At 47.9% G+C, this 20,837-nt stretch overlaps 1 protein-coding gene across 2 annotated transcripts in view; it reads right to left on the reverse strand.

The window, feature by feature from the left end:
• Nucleotides 1-1,061: 1,061 nt before the first annotated feature.
• The window catches only part of LOC134602951 (inositol polyphosphate-5-phosphatase A-like), a 57,697-nt gene continuing 37,921 nt past the window's right edge, over nucleotides 1,062-20,837 (reverse strand). For both annotated transcript variants that reach the window (XM_063448457.1, XM_063448456.1), the window contains exons 8-16: nucleotides 15,630-15,682; nucleotides 5,391-5,510; nucleotides 4,948-5,026; nucleotides 4,751-4,822; nucleotides 4,207-4,281; nucleotides 4,011-4,084; nucleotides 3,782-3,893; nucleotides 2,695-2,763; nucleotides 1,062-1,698 (exon numbers count right to left, since the gene is read on the reverse strand). In XM_063448457.1, the coding sequence (XP_063304527.1) occupies nucleotides 1,645-1,698; nucleotides 2,695-2,763; nucleotides 3,782-3,893; nucleotides 4,011-4,084; nucleotides 4,207-4,281; nucleotides 4,751-4,822; nucleotides 4,948-5,026; nucleotides 5,391-5,510; nucleotides 15,630-15,682 (708 nt within the window). In that variant the 3' untranslated portion in view covers nucleotides 1,062-1,644. The remainder of the gene's footprint in view (nucleotides 1,699-2,694; nucleotides 2,764-3,781; nucleotides 3,894-4,010; nucleotides 4,085-4,206; nucleotides 4,282-4,750; nucleotides 4,823-4,947; nucleotides 5,027-5,390; nucleotides 5,511-15,629; nucleotides 15,683-20,837) is intronic.

Here is a 20,837-nt window from a genome sequence, read left to right on the forward strand (position 1 = left end):
CAGATGCACACTGACACTCACAGATACACACACATACACACTGACACTCACAGATACAGATACACACTGACACTCACAGATACACACTGACACACACATACACTCACAGATACAGATACACACTAACACTCACAGATACACACACATACACACTGACACTCACAGATACACACACATACACTGACACTCACAGATACACACTGCCACTCACAGATACAGATACACACTGACACTCACAGATACAGATACACACTGACACTCACAGATACAGATACACACTGACACTCACAGATACAGATACACACTGACACTCACAGATACACACACATACACACTGACACACTAACACTCACAGATACAGATACACACATACACTCACAGATACACACATACACACTGACACTCACAGATACAGATACACACATACACACTGACACTCACAGATACAGATACACACATACACACTGACACTCACAGATACAGATACACACATACACGCACAGATACACACAGATGTACACATACCTAAACATACACACTGGCACACACACACAATTAGCAGCTTCCATAATGTTAACCACCCACCCTGCCCCTTCCATACCTTTTGGTTGCAGGAAGGTGACTTTCTGGGGCTGGCTGACCCTGGTGGGAGTCTGAAGTTGCAGAGCTCTCTCTCCTCCCTCCTCCTTCTCTCCCAGCTCCCTCCTCCTTCTCTCTCAGCTGCCTGCATCCTGTGTCTTCTCAGCCCGTGCGGTCTGTAAGCTGGGAGGAAGTAACAGTCACTTCCTCCCAGCACTCCCTGCAACTTTAAAGGGGCCCGGTCTGCCAAAGAGCTGCAGCACCCGACCGAGCCCCTAGTGAGGTAGGTCCACAGATGGCAGATGCACTATTTTCAGGGGGGGTGGGGAGGGCAAGTTGCCGGCATTTGGGGGGGCCCAAGGGGGGGCCCAGCATGATGTAGGTGGGCCATGGCCCCCCCCCAGCGACGCCACTGGTCCTTTAAGGCAAGTTTTAACATAGAAAACTAAATTTAAAAAAAACATTACTTTCCAGGACCCCCAAAATACTCGGATTCAGAGGGTGTTTTTTTTTTTTTTTTTTTTGGAAAGCGCTTCGTAGTGAAAGGGTTAAAAATCGAATCCGTGTTCCCTGAGACCTGGAGTTGGGAACATTTGCTTTTATGAATATAAGACATTAAATTTAAGTTCTACAGATAAATACAGTCTAGCAGGGGTAAACAGTGATATATACACACTTTTGTAATTGCACAAAGTCACAAGAAAGCATGATGGTAGAAAGCATTTGCAACACTCATGGAAACACGAATCCGCTGATTGAATGCAATGAAAACAGCTACTATGGAGAACAAGTATTAAAAACACTGTTCCTTCATTGTAATAGTGACACATTGTAAAGCTTCACTTTGGTGCTTTAGACTACTTCCAGAGTAAAATAGAATTAGATTAGCATGCATCCTGCAAGACTGGTAGATGAGTCTGCCCCACTAAATCGGTTAGTTTAGGACTGAAACAGAATAGTTGACATGTTGGAAGGACAGTCTGTCACAATGGCAGGATAGGGAATCTGTCACATTCAATGTGAAGGAAGTTGTCAAATTCTTAGGTGATTTTTCCTAATCTGTTGTCAATCAACCAGGTTTTTAGAAGGAACTTCCATGTCAAAATAGAGGCAAACTGGCTAGAAAACCAAAAGGAAAAGAAACGTGTTACCAATATACAACTGTAAATAGCCCTTAGCCTACATACCACTGAAGGATTAGGAAAACAACTAAAAACCACTGGACTCCTGTGCACAAATTGCCTTCCCCCCCCCCCCCTCTCATGTGTCTCATCCTCCCAACCCGCTCCTCCATGTGTCTCATTCTCCCACCCCCAACTCCTCCATGAGTCTCATTTACCCCCCAACACCTCCATGAGTCTCATTTACCCCCCAACACCCCCATGAGTCTCATTTACTCCCCAACCCCTCCATGAATCTCATTCACCCCCAGCCCCTCCATGAATCTCATTAAACCCCAGCCCCTCCATGAGTCTCATTCACCCCCCCCCCCCCCCCCCCCGGCCCCGCCATGAGTATCATTCACCCCCCGGCCCCACCATGAGTCTCATTCACCCCCCGGCTCCACCATGAGTCTCATTCACCCCCAACCCCTCCATGAGTCTCATTCACCCCCCGGCCCCTCCATGAGTCTCATTCACCCCCCGGCCCCTCCATGAGTCTCACTCACCCCCCGGCCCCTCCATGAGTTTCATTCACCCCCCCCCCAGCCCCTCCATGAGTTTCATTCACCCCCCCCAGCCCCTCCATGTGTCTCATTCAGCCCCCCCGGCCCCTCCATGTGTCTCATTCACCCCCCCCCCCGGCCCCTCCATGTGTCTCATTCACCCCGGCCCCTCCATGTGTCTCATTCACCCCGGCCCCTCCATGTGTCTCATTCACCCCGGCCCCTCCATGTGTCTCATTCTCCCCGGCCCCTCCATGTGTCTCATTCTCCCCCCCCCCCGGCCCCTCCATGAGTCTAATTTATCCCCCAACTCCTCCATGAGTCTCACTTACCCCCCAACCCCTCCATGAGTCTCATTCAGCCCTAAAGTTATGCACACTGGTCGCAGGGGTCACGGGGCAGCCGGGCCGCTATAGTTACGCCACTGAATACAACCCATTATTTCTTACCTTGTGATCCCCCATACAGACATCTGTTCCAATTCTGTCATACCACACACATCTTTTTCCTTCTTTTTCCTTTAGAGGACAGAATACGAGAAATAGTTAGGTGTGAACAGATATAGCATGCAAAACAGACAGGGAAACATGTAATATTTATTGGATAAAGGGTGTTTAAGCATGGAGAGTAATGGAAACTGCACTTAAGAGAATCGGTTATGCAAGAAGGGCAAGAGATATGGCGATATCTGAGAAGAAAGTGCTATAGCTGAAAAGAGAAAGCAGAACAGAACAAGAAAGATCATATTAGCCCACCACAAGGATTTCATTAAGGATACCCGTGGGGTCACTGACAAACGGGAAATCTGCCATTTGAGGTAGCCTTGCTTGGGAGAAGAAGTACTCAGGACCAAGTAGAACCCAAACCCTGACAAGGAACAGGAGAAATTACTGTTTCTTTTTAAGCCAGCCATGCAGTCTAGAAAGGCCTGCCTCTTAATAGAGGGCTGTGAGAAAGGCAAGGCAGCAGAAATCAGTATGAAGGTGGGCACTGCTGACAGACAAGTTTTTAAATTTGAAGAAACTACACCCAAGATCCACTAGTCCAAGATGCACTATTGTCCATAAAGAACTGCAGACATATCTCCGTCAACTCAACGAGTTTGTGGATACTTTGTAGGTACAGCAACTTTATTGGTCTGCTTTGCTTTCTTCCAAAAGAAATGTTGGTTGACCAAGACTTGACCCAGAAGTCTGTCGACTTGGTTAAGGGGAACAACCTCAGCAAACTTTAGTAATCAACTATGATCCAAGGTATCTTCTGACTGACTATCTTCAGCCTCCATGCGGACTGAATCACACAACAAGAACATAGCCACTGAAAGGCTGGCAAGTCATGAGCTCCAAGGAAGAAAACAAAATAAGCTGAATGAGAGAAGACTAACACAGGTTGAAGCCAGATGGTCAAAAGCCAAGAAGGAAAATAGAAAAAAAAAAATCCAGATTTTAAAATGTTAAAAGGCAGATAAAAGCTGGGAGACAAGAAGACGTATGATGGAAATGGAGGATGAGATAAGCGAGTATGGAGTGCCCTTACCTTGTTAAGAAGATCTCTGGCAGAATGTGACATGAAGACACGATCACACCAGGCAGGGCAACGGGTCCCCATAAACTCAGAGGGTCTAGTAACCACCTCACTAAATGGGTAACTAAGACAAATAACATAGGTACAAAGTTTGAATTAATCAATTGAAATTGTTTTTCATAGTAGCAATCAGGGTGTGTAAGGTAAACAGGACACTAGCCTTCCATTGGTGTGTACGTACCTGGGAGGGAATGAGATTGGCATCTCAGTGAGGCCACTAAGGAAATGGAGAGGCTCAAAGTCATACATTAGCAACTAGAAGCAAAACAGACTAATTAAACTCTGCTAAATTATATTTACATTTTCTCTTTCTTGTTCAAAAAACACACTTTCTACATAGCGACGATTACCGCAGCACATGTAAATAGAATACTCACCGCCCGACCACTGTCCTCCTGTAAGATCTTCACATTGTGATACTCAAAACGCTTACTCTTCATGATTAACCGCACCTGGTACAAGATAATGTGAGAAAAGTGAGGACAGTAAGACAGAAACAGTCCAAGAAATGTAAGATGGAGAAAGAGTATATGAGCAAGAGAGAATGATGAGAGACACTGACATTGGGAGATTTGAGGAAGACAGAAAAAAAAGATAGATGGATAAGGTTTAAGATGGCAAAGTCAAAAGGTAAATTAGAAAAAAATAATAATAATTAGATAATGAGAGTAAAAGCAACATTAATAAACACCACAAACAAGGAAGAAGATGTTGAGAAAGATAAAGCATCAATGTATCTAGTACTTGGTTGGACAACCTATAGTCCATGGCTCCAATTTACTGGCCAATTAAACATAGCAGGATTTGTAGATGAAGAACCAGGAAACTAGAGTACAACATTGTCATTCCTAATCTCATGTGTGCAAGATAGATACAAGGGAAGCAGAAAGCAAAGGGAATGAACCTGGCTCTGAATATCACCTCTCCATCTTGTTCATACTCAATGGTCTTTCCATCTGAATCATTCCTGGTCTTCAGATCCCAACCCTGTTCCTATAAGCAGGGACAAAAGCTTCATCATCTAATGGTTGTGACGATCAATGGCATACAAATATATACACACACATAAAGACCACACAAATACATAAATCATACATAAGCACCCAAAGAAATCTCACCAAGATCATTTTATTCAAATCCAAACGAAAATTAAAATCCCCAAACAGGAAAAATGGGACATCTGAGTTTTCTTGTAATCTGGGGGGGAGAGATAGAAGGGAAGGGCAATGATGAGAAATAAGGAGAATGCAGCAATGAGTGGCCTAATGTTGTATAGCATGTAAAAAGCAAACAGGAGTTGGATCAAGGTGTAATCAGATCCTATGGAGAGAAAGTAATTATGCTTGAATCCTTTAACTGAACATCAATTAAAAGAAGTCTATGTTTACAGATAGTGAGAGATCAGGGTGCTTTCCTGGGTATCAAACTACTAGATTGTAACTGCAGGACAGAACCATAAAAATAGCAATCATTTTCAGGACAGCTTTAAACATATCTAAAGAGGTTTTTAATTAATTCTGAATGTTGACTGGCATTAATTTATTAGCAGACTACCTTGTACCTGGTTAAGACGTGATCCAAGGCTTTTTTCCGATTAGCACTATACACAGAAGGGGAGCAATGATATGACACAAGATTTGAGGCATCATGGAAGAGATGAAGGTTCACCAGGTCAAAGGTCCTGAATACCAAAAAATGTTTTATGACAAAACCTTTACTACATTTTGAAACATACAATGTGAAATACATGTAACATATTATAGCAGTAATCAATAGTTACAAATATTATGTATTTGTCCCTGTATCTGACACTCAAATAACTATTTATTTTTAGGTAAATTACATATTTCCAAAATATACAGTATTCCTAAATGTCAACATAGTTAATTGCTTCTCGTTACTTAACTGTTAATTTTCTGACACATTCGGTTGCTGTGTGGGCTATAGGTTTCATGTAGCTATTATATCTGAGAGTCAGGCGATTATTGAAATTGTACGCAGGTGATATAAGCTATATTACTGTAATGTAGATATGGTGTATGCTATATGAATTTGTATAAGCCTTGAATGTATTATGGATCTAATATGGGGAGTGATAGGTTAAAGGACCACACCACACCCATAAAGCACTTTGGCTTGCTTGAATGCTTTATGGGTATCAGTGTGTATTTGTCAGTGAATGCGTGTGTCTGCCAGTTTACATCTGTGAGTGTGTGTGTGTGTGTGTGTATGTGTGTCAGTTTATGTCTGGAGTGTGTGTTTGTGTGTGTCAGTGAGTGAGTATGTGTGTCTTTCAGTGAATCTGTGTTTGTATATCTGTTAGTGTGTGTCAGTATGTCTGTAAGTGTGTCTGTTAGTGAGTGTATGTCAGTGAGTGCATGTGTCTGAGTGATTGTGTACTTGTCAGTGTGTCAAAGTGTGCAGTTATGCCAGTGTACGTATATCTGAGAGTGTGTGCCTGTCACTGAGTAGTTGTGTCAATTTGTGTCTATCAGTGTGTGTTGGTCCTAAACAGGACGGGGTGGGTAAAATTTAGATTAGGGGGCTGCCCGAGTTTCCTCATGCCTAGGTCAGCACAAATCCAAAATACACCACTGGCTATGGAGTATCCAATTTTAATTCCAATTTCAAGTAAATTATGAAACACCTCCCTTGCTAACAACCAGATAGCCATGGAGGTTTACTTCCTCCTTCCATTAGCTCCCTTGAGTTAACGGAAGTGGCAGGCACGCTCTCCTTGATCTCCTGCCTTTGCCCCATTCCTTCTCACATGAGACTCGCGTTCTTCCTGAACGCTGGTGCAGTGTGTGCATGAATAGACACGTGTGCACAGAGGCTTCTTTTTAGATACACCCCCAATGACAACATGCAGGGGGAAAAAATGCATGCGTGTTTTCATTGGGGGCATATTTACTAAATGGTTATATATATTATTATTATTTTCCACACTTCCTATTTTTGGAATGGAGTGTTCCTTAAATCTGTGCTCCAAGCTGTTTGGCTGTTTGGCCAGCTCTAATTATCAGAGTTTATCCAGGTGTGAACAAAATGTTATATTCTACAAGCCACACTTTCTGGTTCCTGTCATTCCTAGTGCTTTGATTCACATAGGGTTTATTTATAAAGATCACTTCTGGGGCAAAGTTCTGAAAAAGAACAATCAATATGGAAACCAAAGGAAATTTCATATTAATTACTCCAATTGTAAGACCTTTGCAACAGAAGTGTTCTTTTTACATAACCGGTTTAAAAAAAAAATAATAATAATATAATATATATATATATATATATATATATATATAACTGCATATTAGTCAACGTAGTAAAGATATCAGGGACAGCAACAGGTGTCTGAGTCTGTAAAGTAGAACAATTTGGAGACTTAAAAAGAATGACAATGGGGGCGGGTGTGGGGCTATCACAAGGCTGCATATCACAAGGGCTCCCGAGGAATCTACGAAAATTAGGGTATATACCGAGGGTGGACGGCTGCTGCCTCGCTCTCCGCCCTGGCTACAGTGAACTATAATTTACCTGGCGCCTTCCTGGTCCCGTTCCCCCCCCCCCCCCCTTTGGGCCGGGGGGCTCATCCCGGCCCCCACGGGGCGGGCTACCGCTCTTGCATCTCACCTGGGCGGCCCAAGCCGTAGGAGAAAGGCTTCCACGCGGTCTCATCAAAATGGCCGATGGCTGCACAGTAACTCCACTGACTGAGACGGTGAGCCCTCTGAGACACGCACACAACCAGAGCTGCCATCACGGGAGGTCCTTGAGAGCCCTCGAGCCCCCACGCAACGACCCTGGAACACGCATGCTGACAGGCGAAAACCACCACAGCCAGCACTACCTCCACATGCCCATGTCAAAGCGGCAATACCTAAAGCGCACTCTGGGCCACCTTAGACCGAGCAGGCTCCATTAATGATCAGTGCTGGAAAAACAAATGGAAATCAGCCTCAGCCACTGACCGCACGGTGCTACAGCCCTCGACTGCACACCAAGGCTTACAAGGCAAGGCACTCAAATTTACCCAGCAACAGGGAAGCTATGGCAGGACTATAGGATCCAGGGACTCTCCCCACGCCTAGAGGGGGGGAGGGGGGGGAGGGGGGTGGCGGCTCCTCGGGAAGCCAGTTGTCGGGGTACGCTGGGTTGGTGAAGTTCCCTTACTGGGACTTCGCTTGGGCCACCAGCTCGTGTTTGTAGGTAACTGGGGTCTTAGTACTAACCATTTTCCCCTAGTAAGTCTGGGAGTCTATCTCCAGTCATCGTCAGAATCCAGTGTGTCCATGTGTCTAGGTACCTCTGGGCTCTGTCCGTCGCCGTCAGGTGTAGGTCCTCCATCACCCTGAGGTCCTCCATTTTCGCAAACCATTCCCTGAGGGTAGGGGCCACCGTGTCCTTCCAGTGTAGGGGGATGAGAAGTTTGGCAACGTTTAATATCCGTATAGTCAATGAGCGTTTGTATCTGTTGTCGGGCACCTTGGTGTGGTGTAGGAGCATTGCTGCCGGTTCGTAGGGAGGGGGGCTGTCCGAGAATTTCTGTATTAGTTTGTATATCCCCCGCCAGAAAGGTTGTATCTTCTCGCAGGACCACCAGATGTGTAGGTGTGTCCCGGTTTCAGTCCCGCATCGCCAACATTTTGCGTCATGGTCTGGGTGCATGTTGTGTAGTATGTCTGGTGTGCGGTACCATTGTGTGAGCAGTTTGTATGCGGCCTCCTGGTGTCTGCTGAAGATCGCACAGTGGTGTGTCAGTGTGCATATTTTGTCCCATTCCCCTTCGCTTAATTGCAGGTTCAGGGCCGTTTCCCATTTACCCTTAAATCTAGGGGCTTCAACGGGGATCTGGGTTTGTAACATGCCGTAGAGCTTTGATATCCCGTGTGAGAGTGGTTCCGGATCTAGGCACAGTCGCTCGAACTCTGTCGGAGTACGGCGTAGGGCCCTGCCCTGTGGCAGGGTCCGGAGATAGCTCGTCGTTTGTGCGTGTGTGAGTGTCTGTGAGAAGGTCGGGGGCCGGTCGCCTATGAGGTCTGAGAGGGTCTTCCGGCCTGTTGGTGCGATTAGGTGGAGAAGTCTAGGTAGTTGGGTAGGTATCATGCTCCTGAAGATTAGCGGGTCTAGTCCCGGGGGGAAATCCTTGTTGTGTGTCAGGGGTAGTAAGGGTGACGGGTACGGGGTTAAGCTCGCTCTGTCAGCTATGCTGTACCATACCTGTAAAGTGTGCCTCACATATATAGGTGCCTCCATTTTCCCCCTTCTGGGTAACCATGGGGCCAACTCTATGGGGATCCCCAGGTCTGCCTCCTCCACTGTCTTCCATTGCTTGTGGACGGCGCCTTTGGACCATTCCACTATTCTGAGGAGATGGCACGCTAGGTAGTAGAGGTGGAAGTCTGGCAATGCCATGCCCCCCCTCTCCCTCGGCTGAGTGAGTTGAGAGAATTTTAGCCTAGGTTTTTTCCCATTCCATACGTATTCCCTTAAGGTCCTGTGTAGGGTCGCGAAGTATGTCTTGGGGATACGTATAGGTATCGTCTGCATCAGGTACAGTAGGCGTGGGAGGAAATTCATTTTGACGACTTGGACCCGTCCAAACCAGGAGATGTGGGGGTATGACCATTCCCCCGTATCTCTCTTAAACAAGGCCAGCATCTGGGCGAAGTTTTCCTTAAAAAGGTCCATGGTGTTGCGGGTGAGCCATATACCCAGGTACCTGATTTTAGAGTCTGCCCATTGGAATGAGAAGCTCTGACGGAGGGGTGTTTCCCGTTGTTTGGGTATGGAGATGTTGAGGATGTATGATTTGGCGAAATTAATTTTCATGTTAGAGATCTCTCCGTACTCTTTAAAGGCTCTAACAATGTTAGGGAGTGAGATTTCGGGTTTAGAAACAAAGAAGATAAGGTCATCGGCGTACGCCGCGACCTTGTGTTGTGCCCCGCCTCTGGTTACCCCTGTGATGTCCGGGTTGGTCCGGATTGCCTGTAGGAATGGTTCTAATGCTAAAACGAAAAGGATCGGCGACAGGGGGCATCCCTGTCGAGTGCCGTTCTGTATTGTGAAGTCCTCTGTGAGAGCCCCGTTCACGAGTATCTGGGCTTTGGGCTGTTTGTAGAGCGCCTCTATCCAACCTCTCATGTGCGTTCCCATGCCCAGGTGCGAAAGGGCCTGGAACAGGAATCCGATCCTGTCGAAGGCCTTCTCCGCGTCTGTGGATAGCAGGAGAAGGCCTCCGACTCCCCCCTGCTCCCCGTGGGCTATTGATAGGGCTCTGATCGTGTTGTCCCTGGCTTCCCGTCCCCTCACGAACCCCACCTGGTCCGGGTGTACCAGGGCAGGGACGTGCGGTTGCAGGCGGGTCGCCAGGATTTTTGCTAGGAGTTTCGTATCGCTATTTATAAGGGAGATGGGTCTATAGTTGCGGCAACAGTCGCCATCTTTCCCTTCTTTTGGAATGAGTGTGATGTGTGCCCTGAGGGATTGTGGAGGTAGGTGGTGCCCGTCCCTAATCGCGTTGAAGGAGGACAGCATCGGCGCATATAGGATCTTTGCAAAGCATTTGTAGTAGCGCAGTGGGAGGCCATCCGGCCCCGGGCATTTGCCCAGTTTGGATGTTTTGACAGCCCCTGCTATCTCCTCCACCGTGATGGGCTCCTCCAGCGCCTCCGCTACCTCTGGTTCCAAGTGTGTGTGTGTGTTAGTTTGGAGGAAGTTAGTTATCCGGGTCATGAGGTTGGCTCGTGATTGTGTGTTTTGTGGGGTCGGTAGGGAGTAAAGGTCTGTGTAGTAGGAGCGTACGATTTTGTGTATTTCGGCAGGAAGGCGAAGCACTCTCCCTTGACCGTCCTTCATTCTGTCAATATACGTCAGCTGTCTGCGTTTGGTCAGCATTCTCGCTAGCAATGTTCCGCTTTTATTGCTGTTGGTCTCAAAGAACGTCTTTTGTCTGGCCGCCTCTCTATGGTGTCTAGCGTTTAATAGTGTGGATAGTTCCCTTCTTAGCTGAAGTAGCTTGGCCTGTAGTGAGGGGAGGTTGTCTCTTTTGTTCGAGTCATCTGTCGTCTGTATGTCATGTATGAGTGACGTGATGCGAGCTTCTCTTTGTCGCTTTAACCACGACCCCTTTTGTATAAGGTGTCCTCTTATTACGCATTTGTGTGCCTCCCATATGTATGTGGGTGAGGTTTGGTCTGGTGTGTTGGATGTGAAGTAGTCCGTCAGTATCTTTTCTGTTTCGGTCCGGACGTCAGGCATGGACAGCAAGTAGTCATTCAGCCTCCACTTGGTCGCCCTTGGCCTATATAGTGGTGAGGAGATAGTGAGCGTCACCGGTGCATGGTCAGACCACGTTGCTGTTCCCAGCTCCGTTGTCTTCACCAGGGTCAGGTGGTGGTGTGTCGTGAAAAGGTAGTCAAGTCGTGAGTATGTGTTGTGTGGGTGGGACAGGAACGTATAGTCCCTTTCGTCCGGGTGGTGCGCTCTCCAGCAGTCTATCAGTTGCGATCGTCGAAGTAGGGCCCTGATGTGTGTCAGGTGCTGGGTCGGGACCCGGAGGACGAATCCCATTTAGGGTCCAGCGTCAAGTTGAGATCCCCTCCCATAATTAGTATGCCCTCTGTGAAGGTTAGCAGTTTGCGCAAGGTGCGTTTGAGGAAGCTGTAGTGCCTTTGGTTAGGGGCATAGATGTTTGCAAAGGTATATGTAGTTTCGGATATGGTGCCCTTTAGGAATAGGTATTGTCCTTCCGGGTCCGATTCGGCTCCCGTTTCGTGGAATGGTACCCTCTTGTGGAGTAATATGGCGACCCCTCTTGATTTGCTTGTCTTAAAGTCGCTATAGTACCCTCTAGTGTATCTGTGGTCCGTCAGTTTGGGCCGGAGCCCTTCTTTGAAGTGTGTTTCCTGGATATAGACCACGTCTATTCCGGATTTATAGAAGTCCCTCAGTGCGCTTGAGCGTTTCTCGGGTTTGTTCAACCCTCTTGCGTTGATAGTGGTGATTGTGAGGTCCGCTTGTCGAAGCGCCATGGTAGGCCTCCTGGGGGACCTCAGGGTGACGGTCTAGGGGAGATAGTCCGTTGGCGGGGGTATGTATGGGAAAAGAAGGGGGAAAAAGAAAAAAAAAAAAAAAAAAAGAGAGAAAGGGAAAAGAAAAGGAAAGGGGGGGGGTTGGGGAGAGAAAGAGAGGGGGGGTGGGGGGAAACAGGGGTGAGTAGTCAGTCTGTGGTGAACCAGCGTCCGTCGAGGCGCTGTCTAGGATGTGGGTTGCCCGGGACGGGTTAGTCACCTTCCCACCAGGGGTGTGAGGCGACCCCCTACCCGGGGTCTATTACCCCTTCCTCAGAGGGGTCGAGGGAGGTCGCGAGTGTCGTGGCAGCACTCGTGAGTGTGCGGGTTGTTGTGTTACCGGTCCCCTAAGTCCTGGGGTTCGTTATCCATGTCGGCCCCTAACGGCTCGTAGTGTGTCTAGGTAGTCTATGTGTTCCTCGCTTTCTAATGCGTGGCCCTGGGCCATGTAGCCTACATCCGTGTCGGATCTCTCGTAAGTCATAAGGTAGCGTGTGTGGGGGAGGTCTGTGATGACCATATAACCTTCAAACATTGAAACAATGTAAACATTTTAAACATTTGGTTAGTAGCAATAAACAAAATTAGAGAAAAAGAAAACCTGCTGCGTCTTGGGCCTTGTCACAGCCCGGTAGCATGTGCCCAGTGCCCCCGCGGGGCCCACCTCCCCCCCCATCCCTATTAGCTTCACTATCCGGCAGTGTTAGCCGGTGCCAGTCGGCCGTGGAGGCCCTCGTTTCCCCTCCCGGGAGCCCGGGCCCCCCGGCCCGGCCGAGGGCGCCCCCCCCCCCCCGCGCGCTCGCCCCCTCGGGTCGTCACGCAGCGGGGCGAGGAGCCCCCAACCCAGCCCAGCCAGGGGCACAGGCCCCCGCCCTCTTTACCTAGGGCATGTCCTCTGGCCTGGTAGCCTTCGTGCCTGTCAGTACTCTCGTGGGTCAGGGGATAGTGTGTGTGGGGGTGGGGGTTCCGTAGTAACCCTTCAACATCCTAACATATATCGGTTAAGCATTTGGTCATATACATGCAACATAAATGAGGGGAAAGGGTAATCTGCAGTGTCTTGGGCCTTGTCCCAGCCCGGCATTATGTGTCCATTGCCCCCGTGGGGCCTACCCCCTCCCCCCATTCCTGTCAGCTTCAACACCTAGGCAGTATTATCTTGTGTTAGTCGGCCGCGATGGCCCGCTTTACCCTTTCCCGGGGGCCCGGGCCCCCCCCAGGCCAGCCGGGGGCGCCCCCCCCGCGCGCGCTCTCCTGCACGGGTCGTCACGCAGCGGAGTGGGGAGCCCCCGACACGGCCCAGCCGGGGGCACAGACACCCACCCCCCCCCCCCCCCGGGGCGGCCTTACGGCCCTCACCAGTCCATGCAACAGATACAATACTTTGGCTGCTGTTGTGGGGCCTCTCTGGTCTCCCGGCTGGGAGGCCCGCTTTAGTGTCCAAGGTGCTATGGAAAGTCTCTGGTAATCTACCAGCTGTATGCGTCTCAGTTGAAGGGTTGGTGGGTCAAATAGTCCTGTCCCTCCGCCCTGCACCCGGTCGGTCTCTGGGGTGCTTGATGGTTGCCTGGGTAGATTGGCACGAGGTGGCTAAGTGCCTGTGGAGAGTGTTACCTTAGCTCTGGTGAGCAGGGCGTGGGTGGGCTCTGGACCCCAGCGGGGCCCGGGCGTCGCACCGGGCTTTCTACATAGTGGCCCCGGACGGGCGTGTCGCCTGTTGTCGGCCTCTTCTTTGTCTCTGTGGTCTCTGTTGAGGCAAATGGGCCGTTGTGGCAGGTATATAGAATGCCAGCGGGTCCGGCCATGGCATCTGGATCGGGGGGAGCTGCAGTTCCCGGATCAGTTCTGGTAGGTCCTCTGCTTCTCGCACCAGGATATTGCCCGTGGGTGTGAAAATCTGTAATCCGGTTGGGAATGTCCAGCGGTAACGATATTTGTTGGTTTGTAGGGCCCTCGTAAGCGGGCGCATGGCCCTGCGATAGGCCAGTGTCGCTGGGGAGAGGTCTGGGAAGAGTTGTATCGCGGCTCCATTCAGTGGTATACGGTCCATCTCCCTGGCCCTGTGGAGGATCTCTTCTTTGAGTGGGAAGCTGGCCAGGCAGCAGATAATGTCTCTGGGGGGGTCTTCTGGGTTCCCCTTGGGGCGAAGCGCCCTGTGAGCTCTTATGAACTCTATGTGTGAAGCCTCCGGCCTGTCGAGGATGTTGTTAAAGAGGCCTGTTAAGATCTCCTTCACCGGTTCTGGGGCGGTCGAGCTTTCGGGGACACCCCTGACTCTGATATTTTGCCTTCTGCCTCTGTTATCGAGGTCTTCAATATGGTGGGCCATCTATTTGAGTTGGGCTGTTTGTTTATGTATGGCGTCCGAGTTCGCCGTTTGCACCGATTGTGCGTGGTCAGAGTCTGCCTCCAGTTGCGAGACTCTGTGAGTGAGGCCTTGCAGGTCCTCCCGCATGGCGTGTAGTTCCTCCGTGATGGAGCGTTGCAGGGCCTTGTTAGCCTCCCTCAGGTCTGCTTTGGTCGGGAGGTTGCTTAGCATCACCATCCAGTCCGGGGGCATCGATGGTGTCCCATGCGGGGCAGGGTCCCCTCCCCAGGTAGGTGTTGGAGCGGGATCCGCGGCCTCGGAGTCGTTAGAGGCCTGTGAGGTAAGGTCGGCCGGTGTGGTGAGGTATTGCCTGATCGACGGGGCCGGGGACCCTCTCGGGGTGTCGGCAGATTTGGTAGCCTGTGATGCTCTCTGAGATCTCCCCATCTTGGGGTCCGACACGTTGTTTAGCGAGGATTTAAGCGGAGCCAGCGGGGAGCTCACAGATTATGCTGCCATTTCTCTCGGCGTCCAGGCCACGCCCCCTATTTTTTTAAGCTTAATACGTATTGAGGAAGAGTGGAATGTGTGATGCTCTGCCTGGTGGCACCCTGCTTTAATGAAAATCTTAGCTAAGCCGGGAACCTTAAATAGAACTACATATTTCTCATTGGTCAGCACTGCATAATCTATCATAACCTGAAATGCAAACTTACTGTCTTATCTACTGCATGTCATGACTACTTAGACCAGCTGTTACTGAACAAAATGTATGTCCCTCACTTAAGCATAGTCAAGCATAACCATGTCAATTTCTAGATACTAAAGCGATGACACTCAACATAAATATTTACCCTAAGCTACTGTTACTAATCGACAAAATAATTCACTATGACAGACGCAGTTACCCAGCTTGTACTTAGCTTGTATTAATAACCTAAAAATTAAGCGTTTCCTCTGGATGCTGCACAGCAGTTAACGAATAAGTGTTTGTAAATTGTATGTGAATGCTGTTGTGGCATTGCTGATATGCGATTGTTAATTCATGCACAGCAAAAATAAAGAATAAAAAAAAGAATGACAATGGCTTTTTTAGAGCACTACAACATGTTATAGAGGAGAGGATTCGATTTGCGTGTGTGTATTGGGTGAAGTGAAGTGATGTACTACTAAGGAGGAGGAAGAGGTAGTAATGCCAAGTGTGTACATGGGAGGGGATTGAGGTAATGACTGGAATTAAGGGTAACTCATTACTAGAGATATGAGCTGAATACAAACACATTTATCATACTGATTGCCATATAGTGCCAAAGCAATTACCCTGACAACAGTGAAGGTTTGTGTGTTTTATTAAAGTGTGTGTTGCTTGTTTTCTTGGTTGTGACAATATTTGAAAGTAAAAGCATGTGGGTGTGTATACCGGTTGTCTATTTGCCAGGTTGTCCTCATAAATCCTTTGCGTGTCCAAGGAAACTAGAAGTAAAAAAAATTTTAAACAAATTAAAACTTGGCATTTAACGTTTTATGTCTACACACCTTCATGGTTCAGTGTAGACATAAAATGGAAAAATAAATTACTACAGTGAAGCTGGATACATCAGGAAGCTTTACTTCAATCTCTGGATATATTAAAATCTTCATCTTGTGTTGATCTATCTATGGCACTCATTCACTGTTTAGTAGTTTTGTTAAATTAAGCTTTTAATGTGAAGAGTGTTTATTAGCTTTTATTAATTTTATATTTTCAGAACTGCATTTTGACCCAAAATACTCAAAGACACAGGAAATGTGAGAAAGCAGGTAGCCAGATAGACATGACAACTGTCCCAGTTCTCCAGGTACAGCCCTTAATTTTTTTTTTTTTTTACAAACTATCAATATAATGCCAACCTATACGTAAACAATCATTTGTAAAAGGGGTTAAAAGTGCTCCTCATGGGGCAGGCCCTGGCTAGCATGGTGAATGGCTGTGTTCTTAGTGAGCTCCTCACATACAGCTTGAAATTTAAGATGGTCGTCATGTCCATCATCCATCCACAACCCTGTGGGACTGCTTGCAGAGTGCGGGTCTCGCAGGACATCAGCCTGTCCTCTGAAGATGGGGAATAAGTGGTGAAAAGGCACCGGCTCATGTGCTGGCCTGGGCATTGCAGAAGCAGAAATATGGCCATATCACCTATGGCGATCCAAGCGACCCCCAGGTGAGGCAGGGAGGTACGGAGAGAGCCATGCAGCAATCTGTAACTGGAAGCCGATCCAGACCCAAGTTGAAGCATGTTTGTGGAATTGGCTGAGATAAGGACACTGACATTCCTGAAGTCTATTATGGGCACCTTTAGCACACTAGTTTGATGTCAGCTAAAAAGTTTTGCTTTAATTTTCTTCTGGTTTACTTATTAGTCAGCTACTTATTATTTTACTTATTCATGAGATGCATTACCTAACGTTGTACTACTCCTCTGACACCTCTTAGCAAATAATGCTCTGCTGGTGGTGCAGCTTTGACAAGTACTTGGTGGTCTCTATATATCTAATTTTGTTGTCTACATGTCTAGAAAGCCTATCTGTATGCAAGCTACTACTCTAACATACACCTAGACATGCTTCTATAGCTTGTATTTAACACTTTAAAAATGTGCAGATCCAGCAATTGCCATACCCGCATTGTATCTTGTCTGTGACCATGATTGCTTACCTACGCTGTTGTGGCTTGGTCAGCTGCTTTAACTACTTTTTGTAAATGTGCTCTTATTTCTTTTGCCCTACCTATGTTTCTAAATGTTATTAATGTGCCTATTCCTGCTGTTGTGACATAGTAGGCGTTTGTTCTTCCTGCACAGCAAAAACAAATAATTTTTTAAAAAGTGTTCCTCATAACATGTTCATAGATTAAAAGGCCCTTTTCACCTCTTGTTTTTGTTATATTCTGAATGTTAATTAATTGTTACATTTCAACATTCTATAATTGTGTGAGGGGCAAATAAGGCCGTATAGAAGTAAAAGGGAAATAAGTCGGTTGAGGTGTGCCGGAACCGACGACGTGGTAGGCCTGTTATAAAAGAGGGCCCACCCATGAGGTGTAATGAAAGTATAGATGGAGGGAGTGGAGGGTGGGGACATGCGAGTCGCTAAGAAAACGTACGGAACGGAGGAGGGTGAGTAGGGGGGTTTATATAGGTACTATGCCCCTCCCACAACTGCAGGCCAAGCCCTTTACATTTGTGTGAGGGGCAAATAAGGCTGTATAGAAGTAAAAGGGAAATAAGTCGGTTGAGGTGTGCCGGAACCGACGACGTGGTAGGCCTGTTATAAAAGAGGGCAAAAAAAGGGCCAGAAATTAAGAGCAATCAACAAAACCGAATTGCGTGATAAATGCCGAGCGAGGAAATAGTTGCCCAGCACTTTAACCGGCACTCTTAATTGTGCCAGGGGAAGCAAGGTATATTAAAAACGTGTTGTCCCCCTAGGGTAGACTAAATGTGGGGGAGAGAAGGTGGTCAATAGATTGCATGAATAGGTGAGACTTCCTAAGATAATGCTGCAAGGAGGACGTGGTGGCTGGGGGAAAGTATGTGAGACCCAAGAAACTTTAGTAAGTTGGAATAGCGGCTCAACAACTAGATTACAAATTTAAAGTGACTAGTGCCCATCAAATACAGCCTACCTCACAGTTGTGTTTAAACGATTGATCCAAAAGAAGGCGAAAAACCCAATTTGAAGCGCTGCCAATTTGCAACAAGTTGGGAAAAAATTCCTTCTTGACCCCAAAATGGCAGTCAGATTTTCCTTGGATCAAGCGGTTATTGCCCTACATTAAAGGTGGATGCCCGGTTCGTAGTGACAGGCATATAAGTCTGATAGTGAAAGAGATACTTGGATGACTATGTGAAATCTGTAAATTTGAAATTCCTTGGAACCTGAAACGCCTTGAGTATGCTAAATAGTCTGGCATGAGGACATGAACCTGCGTATGAAAGGTAAACCAGTACAACATGTGGAGTTGTGTACCGGATATGTAGAGTTGATGCAAGTAGAGGTGGCAAAAAGGAACCAAAAATGCAGACAACATAGCTACAGAAACAGTATCGGCATATGCGAAGAAGGAGCCTCAAAGGGGAAGAAGGACCGAACACATGAACCGCGAGCAGTGGAAAAAGAAAGACGTGGAAGATGATGACCACGAGCTAACCCAGCTGCCCGCCCCTGGTTGGCCCCCGAAAGGTGCAGGAAGTCTGGATCTGCACCAGCCAAAGTGGCAGATGCCAGTTACCCCAAACTGCCATCCGGCACGTCCCATAGACGACAGCGGCGAAGACAGAACAGAGTAGCCGCAAACACCACAGCGTGATGGGAACCAGACCAAACCAGAGAGCCCGGATGGACAATACGCCGCCAACGCCTAGCAGTGGAGACCTGCTAGAAAAGAGACGAATAACAGCGCCCAAGCGACCCAAAGTGCGCATGAGTGTTAAAGTGTGTGAGTGTGCGTGCTGGCATACTAGCTAATGCCCAAAAGGCGAAGCAATTACATCTAGGTTAGGTGACAGGTGAGGCCCTGCTAAATGCCAAGCGGAGTGAGAGGCTCTATCTATGCGTTGGCGCGAGGGGATAACGTGGCCACTGAACGTTGTGGCGGGGTGTTGGCCTCTCGGTGACAGTTAATCATAAGATAGAATGGGAGTGACAGGTGAGGCCCTCTCTATGCCACATGCGAGGCGACTAACTATGATTTGGCCCAAGGGGCGTAGTACCTCCGAGTATGAGGATGGGTGTTGGCCTCGCGGGACCACTAACCTAAGGCGAAGAAGCCAGGGGGGAATTACCACTAATGGACACCTAGGACCCTGACAGCCAGCCACAGCTAACTAAGAGGGGAGAGTAGGGAGTGAGAGAAGGAAAACGTACTGAGGAAATGTGTATCGAAAGGTGGGGGAGTACAAGGAAGTACCGTAGGGCCGACCATAACTGGAGTGCAGAGTAAGCACGTCAGAGTCCAGGCGGGCGTCCGTTAGGTGGAAAAAGGAAATGAGTGTCCAGTGTATAGGAGCCCCAATGTGTGCGTGTGTGTGTGTGTGCTGGCTCACTAGCTAATGCCAATAAGGCGAAACAATTAAAAACTAGGTTTGGTGACAGGTGAGGCCCTGCTAGATGCCAAGTGGCGTGAGAGGCTCTATCTATGCGTTGGCGCGAGGGGATAACGTGGCCACTGAACGTTGTGGCGGGGTGTCGGCCTCTCGGTGACAGTTAATCATAAGATAGAATGGGAGTGACAGGTGAGGCCCTCTCTATGCCACATGCGAGGCGACTAACTATGATTTGGCCCGAGGGGCATAGTACCTCCGAGTATGAGGATGGGTGTTGGCCTCGCGGGACCACTAACCTAAGGCAAAGAAGCCAGGGGGAAATTATCACTATTGGACACCTAGGACCCTGACAGCCAGCAACATCTAACTAAGAGGGGAGGGGAATGAGAGAGAGAGAGGGGACGTACTGTGTGAAATTAAAAAAGAAAAAAATAAATAAAAAGGGGGCTGGGTACGAGGGAGAATCGTAGGGGCCGACCGTAACTGGAGGGCAGAGTGAGCCCGTCGGAGTCCAGGCGGTCAGGCTGTAGGAGTACACAGGGGAAAATAGGATCAGAAAGCGCATGCGCGTGCATAGCCCACAGGTCTCGCAAGGGCCAGAACAACACATAACGCCCCTTCTGGAAAATAACTCGGCATGGTTATGGCAGGCAGACGCGGCCCTGCCAAGCAAAGAAACTAAAACCTGAAGTGAAACCCCGTGACCGAAAACAGCTTGTTAGTAGCTTAAGACCGCATATTGAAACGGTAGGGAAGGAGATTCGAATGACAAGTTTTTTTGACAAGTCTAGAAAAATTTATCAACAAGTTTGTAATGTCGTATACATTACACGTCAATATAATTATATCAATAGCACCGAGACACCTGGAACCGGTTGAGATATGAGATTTGATGCAAGTGAGACAAGTTCAGGAGACAAGTACTGCAATTTTAATATTTGGATGCATTACTCATTGAAATAATACAACCAGGTGTTAACTGAGAAATAATTAGAGGTACCAATGTTAATTTAATCTCAGCAATAATAGAATCTAGTACATACTAAAAATACTAAAAACATACTGCCAAAATATGGAAATTGAAACATGTATACACATGTAGGGTATCATGAAAATGCTGGCATGTGATTGGTCATGAAAGCGTTAAAAAGTGACACGGCAAAAAAAAAAAGGTTGTGGGAAGCTTGCCACTATTCCCAGTAGATTAATATTTAAATATGAGTGATAGTAGGTTTATGTGTAATCACCGCACAAAGATTGACAGATATACAAGCGGTACTGTCACTAAAATTGTCTTGACACAAAACAGTTTCAAATGAGCTAACATTTGGAAGTAATGGTACATTCAGAAAGCTTACTGAAAGCTCTTGGTTTTGACCCGGAACGAGAATGCGCAGCAAGCTGAGAAAAAACGCGGAGCCCCTCCCCCCCCCCTCCTCCTTCACAGAGTCACGGCGAGACATCCCTACCAGCCCACCAGAAACACCGCAAGCAGGATGCCTGCGGAGGCCCTTACAACCGCGCCGTACGGCAAGAGAGGGAGC

Source organism: Pelobates fuscus, chromosome 3 (genome assembly GCF_036172605.1).
Source record: "Pelobates fuscus isolate aPelFus1 chromosome 3, aPelFus1.pri, whole genome shotgun sequence".
Classification (NCBI taxonomy): Eukaryota; Metazoa; Chordata; class Amphibia; order Anura; family Pelobatidae; genus Pelobates; species Pelobates fuscus.